Source organism: Cebus imitator, unplaced genomic scaffold (genome assembly GCF_001604975.1).
Source record: "Cebus imitator isolate Cc_AM_T3 unplaced genomic scaffold, Cebus_imitator-1.0 Scaffold607, whole genome shotgun sequence".
NCBI classification, from domain to species: domain Eukaryota; kingdom Metazoa; phylum Chordata; class Mammalia; order Primates; family Cebidae; genus Cebus; species Cebus imitator.
Genome location: NW_016107922.1, coordinates 377,206 through 384,787, shown reverse-complemented (window position 1 = coordinate 384,787; position 7,582 = coordinate 377,206). Strand labels below are relative to the sequence as shown.

Here is a 7,582-nt window from a genome sequence, read left to right as displayed (position 1 = left end):
GAGAGGCCGGGCTTGAGCGGGGGTCCTCTCCCCGGAATCACAGAGCCGAGAGGCCGGGCTTGAGCGGGGGTCCTCTCCCCAGAATCACAGAGACACATGGAGTGCAGCAGTCAGCCGCCAAGGTGTTGCCCTTTCTCCAAGCCCCGTATTCTGAATGCAGATCTGCAGGGCCTCCGGTCCCACCTGACAGTCTCCCCTTAAGAATGACACCCCAGACAGTAGAATGCAGTCCTGCCCCAGCTTTTCAATGCATGCTCAAGGCTGAGCCAGCGGTTTGTAACAAAAAGCCTTCCCAGGTGCCCAGGACTGGAAATCATCTGTCGTGGCCTGGCCCTAGGATCAAAGGGCTGAAGCTTGTGGCCTGGCCATACGTTGTCACACCTTAGCCAAACGGATAACAGGATGACAGGTCCATGCCAGATACCTTCTCTGGAAGGCAGCTTGGCATATAAAGTCTGATGCCCTCAGACAGCGATGGGAGCTTGAGACCAAGGGTGGCAGGTCCCAGCCAGTTTACTACAGTCCCCAGGGAAGGGTGGACTGCCATGGTGCGAAGACCCCGGATGATTACCACGCTTTGCTGTCACTGCCTTCTGCAGGGCTCAGCCAGGCACCACAAGGCTAAGGGGAGGGACGGGACGCAGAAGCAGGAGACAAGGCAGTGGCAGCACCACACTTGGGCTTCACAGATGGCATCGGCCAAGGAGGAGCAGGGCCACAGGGAACTGACGTGAGACCAGCCTTGGGAGGGATGTGTTCACGTAAGAGAAGGAAAACAATATAGTTGGAAATTCTTATATTCTTAGGGTAGGAACAACAATTCCTGAAAATTCCTGAGAATTCCTCAAATGCATCACAAGGAAATATCCCAACAGAGCTACGAAGGCCCGTCTTGAACAACAGAACAGAAACATCTTTGTATAGAGATATTTTGGTGAAGACTCATCTAAAGGACGGAGTTTGGACTAGGACAGTGGTTTTCAAGCTTCTGTGGAACCCTAAGTTTCTCCAAAAGGCATTCCAAGGGGTCTCCCAAATTCCAGACGTACAAATAATTGTAGCTTTTTTTTTCTTTGAGACGGAATTTCATTCTTGTCACCCAGGCTGTAGGGCAGTGTCACAATCTCGGCTCACCGCAACCTCCACCTCCCGGGTTCAAGCAATTCTCCTGCCTCAGCCTCCTGAGTAGCTGGGACTACAGGCATGCACCACCACGCCTGGCTAATTTTTCTGTATTTTTAGTAGACATGGGGTCTCTCCATGTTGGTCAGGCTGGTCTCAAACTCCCGACCTTAGGTGATCTGCCTAGCTTGGCCTCCCAAAGTGTTGGGATTATAGGCGTGAAGCACTGTGCATGGCCACTTGTAGCTGTTTTAAGAGACCTTATTAAAATAAGACATACCACTTTCAAATGTTTCATATGTCAACTTTTCACCCACTGGAACACATCAACCCAATAATTTGTGCTGCTGGGTAAGCGTGATTTTGTGGGGCCCTCAGGATCAAGTTTCTGCCTTTCTTTGTGTAAGTGGCTGAACTCCCTGTAATGTTAGTGAAGAGGACATTTGATTTATTTGCGTATTTAAATTCCGGCCTGCAGCCACAGTGCTCACATGCCACTGTTCGGGTCCATCTGGGCGAGGTGCAGCTCAGGGACAGCACGTGTGCCTGTCGGCGACACCCTTTTGTTAGGGTAACATGCTTTGCTGCGGTCTTACAGCGAAGGTGGGGTTTCGTTTACTCTGGGAGCCTCTTGTTTGAGACTTGTCTTTTGTGAGGAATAGGAACTGCTGTTATATTGGCTATGATTCAACTGGGAAAAAGCTCTTGCCTCATTTTAAACTTCTAGTATCTGCATCATTTAAACTGCAGATAATTCTGATATTTCCAAGTGAGGTGTTCAATTATTTAAACCTGAACTTACAATCTTGTAAAAAGGGTTCTCCTGAAAAAGAAGTTTAAAAACCACCGACTTCGATGGCATTTGAGTTGTCTATGTTTAAGGAAATGGGATTACCTAACGCCTAGAAGGAATTTTGGCAGACCCGCACGCCAGTCTTCAATGGTATATTATTTTCTGGCCCTTTGGCAGCTTGAATAACAGGGCCTGTCACAGAGGCAGCGAAGTGTTGTTTTACACTCAGACGTCGAGGAGGCCACGGGCGCTGACGTGCTTACGGGAACCACCAACCTGGATGGCACCATCACCTCAACCCTGTGAGTGAGGAGGGCAGGGCGTGGTCTTCTTCCCAGAGAGCTTAAAGCACCAACCAAGAGTGATTCTGCCTGTGTGTTGAGATCTATCCACTGCTTTCCATCTCGGCAGAAGTGATTTGTGGAGGAGAGAGAGGAGAAATGAAGACGAGCCTAGGCTCTCTCCTGATATCTTCCGCCAGAAGAGGAAAAGCACAGGGCAGGGCCCTGCGGGCCTGGATGCAGATGCGCACGGGGGGCTGGGGCCAACGCCATCTGAGCTCAGGCTTGACTGAGGAGGCCGGATCAGACTGCGCGGAGCGGGGTAGGGAGGCAGGGCACCGCAGGCCCGCTGGGAGCCGCGGACCCTCTCAGGCGAGCCCGAATCTCCTCGCCGTGCTTGTCTCACAGCAACTCATCCCAGTCTTCTCGGCCCACTGGACGCTAAGTGCTTAGTTTTGCATTTCCTTCGGCAGCCTGGGCTTTAGCATTAAGTCCAGCATCAGGTGATCCCAAACCAAGAGCATCCACAGCCTCCCCTTTCTTCCCAACCCATCTCTCTGTCTGAAGGTCCTCGCTGAATAGACCGATAAGCTGCCACTTCCAGGCCTTCAAGGGCCTGGGACAGGAGACCTACTTCCACGCCCAGCTCCCTCACTCCCCACCGCGCCAGCTTCAGTCCTACAGGCCACAGGAACGCATCTTGACACCAGGCACTTCCTGTGAGCCCAGGGGTCTTTGAGCAGGATCAGATGGCAGCAGCTGGCCCTGCTACTGGCCGCCTCCTCCCAGTTCTTCTGTCTCACAGAGCGCCTGCCTGTCAGCAGAGGCACCCTGCTCCCCTCTGCCACACTAGAGTGAGGAAGTAAGAGGACACTGCTCTTCTTCATCCCAGTGCACAATTTGAAGCTGGACCTGCAGGCTATAAAGAGATGGAAGTTTCCCCATCCAGAGACTAGACGAAGACTTGTGGATGCTTGAGAAGGCAGAATGGTCACTGCACCCCTGGGCTGGCCCTGTGGCTTCAAGGTCCTGAATCAACAGGGCTTCCTGGGCCGTGGGGCGAGAGACGCCTCAGGAACTCCCTTGCATTCTCCGAGGCCAACTGTGCTGGGTGCAGCCCCGTAGGTTCCCTGGGTGGAACGGCAGATGTGAGCGCACCACACCCTCCGGTGCTTCCCTGCCAGGAGCAGCAGTCACAAGCACAGGACCCTGCCAGCCACGCCCTGGGGTCTGCTCCACATTGGATAGCCACATGCCCTGAGCCTCCCCAGCCCTGCCCTGAGTGACCAGCCTTCAGTGGACACAGAGCCTGGGTGCCCTCTGGAAATCTGTGCGTGCCGAGGGCAGCCACATGCTCTCCCACCGGCGGTGGTGAGGGCTCTGTGGGCAGGAGGGGCCCAGGGAACTAACGGCAGGAAGGGGTCCGGAGGGGTGCAGGCTGGGGACCTGCCCAGTGCAGTTCTGTGATGGTTCCTTGCAGTTCAATCTCCCTTACTCCCAGTTACTCCCTTCTAGAGTAAATGTGGGGCAGGAAGGAAGGGGGGAGCCAGCGCTCGCCATCAACATGCCAGGGACTGAGTTTCACTCTATGGGAAAACATCAGCCCACAGGGGCCGTGGAGCAGGATGGGCCTGGGGCTGTCTCAGACAAGTATTTTCTTTTGCTTAACAGGAAGCCCCAAATCTCAGTGATGAAGGGCCCCAGAAAATCCTGCTGGAAAAGGAGCTGAATTCCAGGTGAGGTGAAGCAAAACTAGCCTACCATGGTGGGAGGGAGGGAGGGAGGGAGGGAGGGCAGGCTTCCTCCAGGAGCAGAGCTTAGTAAGGAGCCCAGCAGTACCTGCTTCGCCCCGGAGCGCCTTCTCCACGGCCACGCCCCTTTCCTCCAGCCGCCGCTGCCTCTCCTCCACCTGCTGCAGCTGCCGCTGGATGATCTGTGACAGACAGCACAGCCTGAGCACCCGGCCCTCCGGCCCAGCTTCAGGAGGACACATGACTGCACACCCACAGGAGTGGAAACAAAGGAGTGGCCGCTCTGGAAACTGCTCCAGTCCGTGGGCAGCGTGCTCAGGGTGTGGTGTGGAGACCACCTGCACCAGAACCCCCGAGCCTGTGTAGACACTAGGCTCTGGGCCTTGCTAGTTGGCACCCAAGAGTGCGGACACGGTTCAGGTAGTGACCACCCTCCCAGGAGTGGTGCAAGGACAGGAAGTGGATGTAAACTGCTGCAAGAGGGGCCCGAGTCCCAGAACCTCAGACTGTTCTCACGCCAAGACTGCTAGCCTGCTGGATGGGGTTCCTCAAGAGCACAGTGGAAATCCCATCTTTATGGTAAAAAATTAAGAGAGGCCGGGCATGGTGGCTCACGCCTGTAATCCCAGCACTTTGGGAGGCCGAGGTGGTTGGATCGCCTGAGGTCGGGAGTTCTGAGACCAGCCTGACCAACATGGTGAAACCCCATTTCTACTCAAAATATAAAAGTTAGCCGGGTGTGGTGGCGGGCACCTGTAATTCCAGCTACTCGGGAGGCCGAGACAGGAGAACTGCTTGAACCCAGGAGGCGGAGGTTGTGGTGAGCCGAGATCACTCTACTGCACTCCAGACTGGGAGACAGAGCAAGACTCCGTCTTAAAAAAAAACAAAAAACAACAGCTCTACAACAGTCTAGAATTCAGGGTCTGTGCAGCCTGAAGACAAGCTGAGGATGTGAGGAGAGATCTGACATCTTCCCACAAAAATCCCAGGCCTATCAGAGGCTGAGGAGCCATGAGTGGACTCCTGACAACAGTCCTCACAATTGAACGAGGCGACTCATGATCATTCTACAAGAAGGAATTCGGGAAACTCAAAGCAGGGCTCTTTCCCCTGCCCCCAGGGGGAGACAGAGTCTTGCTCTGTCACCCAGGCTGGAGTGCAGTAGTGCGATCTCAGCTCACTGCAACCTCTGCCTCCTGGGTTCAAGCGATTCTCATGCCTCAGCCTCCTGAGTAGCTGGGACTACAGGCACCTGCCACAACGCCCAGCTAATTGTTTTTTTTTTTTTAGTAGAGATGGGTTTTGCCTTGTTGGCCAGGCTGGTCTCGAACTCCTGACCTCAAGTGATCCATCTGCCTCAGCCTCCTGAAGTGTTGGGATTACGGCACTTTGGTGACACCAGCTCGGCCTGCTCTTCCCTTTGGACCGACAGCTCCACCAGGGCGGGGCCGAAGGTGACCTGGATGGCAGGGGGCCGGTCTACCTCTGCTCTGCTCTGCACTGCGCTTAGTGTGGCAGGGCGCAGCTGGGTGGAGAGGAGGGTGCTGCCCAAGCCTCCCACACATGTGCCCTGGTCCCAGCCTCCGTGGTTGTACCTGGGCTCGATGCAGCCGCTTAAGCTCCTCCTGCTTGGCCTGTCTCCGAGCTGCCTTCTGCACACGCCGGGTCAGCTTGGCGTTCAGTTCCTCCTCTGTGTAGGTTCTTGGCTGGAGAGAACAAGAGAGATTTCCTCAGTCAGGTGCACAGAGGTCTGAGATAGGGGTGGGTGGCAGGCCAGCAGGGGCCTTGGAGAGTGCTGTCCCTGATGTCAGAGTCAGAGCTGGTGCCCGGGCAGAAAGACAAGCCATCCTCTGCAGGGAGAGTGCTGGCAGGATGGCGGGTGCTGACAGGCAGAGGGCCCGAGTCTGCAGAGTCCCCAGCCTGCAACAGCCCTCAGTGCCATGGGCACACCTACGACCCAAAGGGTGAGACATCTCCCCATCTCTGCACGGGAACAGGAGGCTGAGTGGGGACCGACTACTAGGCAGTTAAAACAATAAAGGGACACACACTCCCTTATCACTGAGATCACCTACTTCCTGAATAAGGACGTCTGGTCTTTTTAAGACTTTGTGGGATTAAAAACATTGGCAGGCTGTTTCACCAAGCTTCCTGCTTCTAGGAGGCTTACAGGGGAAGGAAAGAGAAATTAGCATATTTTTATTTTCCTGTTTGGTATCAAATGCCACTTTCTTCAGAAGAGCAGTATCCATGAGAGTCTTCAAAGAAATGACAGCCAAGTAGAGGGGACAGGAATGCTTCTCTAAGTCAAGTACAGCCTGAAGAAGGAATTGTGGAGGGGAACCTGGACAGACTCTGGGGTTGCAGAGGCGGCCGTGGGCCACTGGGAAGAGAGGTAGTGGCCTGGCTGGGGCAGTTACACCCAGTGCCATCAAGAACGGAGGAGGCAATGGCCCAATCCAGTGCAAGTCCACAGACTGGACGGCCACAGCCACTGCCCACGTAGGTGCCAAGGGTTCAAGGGAGCATCAGAGGCTTTGAAAAAACCCTGGGCAACCAGAGGGGCAAAGGTTAGGGAATTTGCCTTTATTCCTAAGGCCTTCTTAATTGCCTCTAAGAAAATGAAACAAGGAGACTATAAAAAAGTTTTGGAGAGAGGGTCTCACTGTCACCCAGGCTGCAGTGCAGTGGTGCGATCACAGCTCACGGCAGCTTCAAACTGTTAGACTCAAGTGATCCTCCTGCCTCAGGCTTCCATGCAGTCAGTGCTGCAGGCGTGTGCCACCTCGCCTGGATCATTTTACAATGTTTTTTGTAAAGACAGGATCTCGTTATATTGTCCAAGCTGGTCTTAAACTCCTGGACTTAAGTGATCCTCCCACATCAGCTTCCGCAAATGCTGGCATTATAGGTGTGAGCCACCACACCCGGCCAGCCAGAAAACTTTTATAGACTTCAAAGAAGACAAAAGTGACTTGGGCTCATAATCTTCACTCAAAAAGCTGAAATGACAGAGGGTCCCTGAACAGGCAGTCCCTAAGGGTCATCAGTGGTGTTTCAGCACTGCACCTTGCTGATCAGAGCTGAGGGTTGCACCAGGGGCAGCTCTGCCGTGACCCGGGGAACCTGGAGCAAAATGACCACATGCGCTCCAGCCGGCGAGAGGCACGCGTCTCATCCTCCTTTCCGTCATGAGGCGCCTAACGGAAGTGCTGCTGCCAGTGTGCCACAGCCCATGCGCGTACAAACACCGTTAGTGAGGGTGTGGCTGGAGGGCCGGGGCTGGCGCTGGGCGGTTAATCACAGACAAGCATGCAACAGTGACCAGCTGACGGCAACGAGACACTACCTTTGATGCATATGATCTCCTGAATGCCAAGGCGTGTGGTACATAAATCGACTTTTAAGGGGATGGCATCAGAAAACAAAACAGAATAGTAATAATAATAATGATTAACAAATTAAAAATTGAGAACACAGAAATGGAGCAAAATAAGTTAGAGGTTTAAAACAAACACACAAGACTTAAAACACGTGATTATTTTTCTTTTTTTTTTTTTTTTTTTTTTTTTTTTTTTTTTTTTTTTTTTTTTTTTTTTTTTTTTTTTTTTTTTTTTTTTTTTTTTTTTTTT

At 53.4% G+C, this 7,582-nt stretch overlaps 1 protein-coding gene across 20 annotated transcripts in view; it reads right to left on the bottom strand.

The window, feature by feature from the left end:
- The window catches only part of MICAL3 (microtubule associated monooxygenase, calponin and LIM domain containing 3), a 242,752-nt gene that overhangs the window by 16,368 nt on the left and 218,802 nt on the right, over positions 1–7,582 (bottom strand). For 17 of the 20 annotated variants that reach the window (XM_037734341.1, XM_037734339.1, XM_037734346.1 and 14 more), the window contains 3 exons: positions 7,300–7,350; positions 5,546–5,656; positions 4,036–4,129 (listed from right to left, as the gene is read on the bottom strand). In XM_037734341.1, coding sequence (XP_037590269.1) covers positions 4,036–4,129; positions 5,546–5,656; positions 7,300–7,350 — 256 coding nt within the window. The remainder of the gene's footprint in view (positions 1–4,035; positions 4,130–5,545; positions 5,657–7,299; positions 7,351–7,582) is intronic. The other 3 variants (XM_037734345.1, XM_037734353.1, XM_037734357.1) reach the window with 1 other exon arrangement.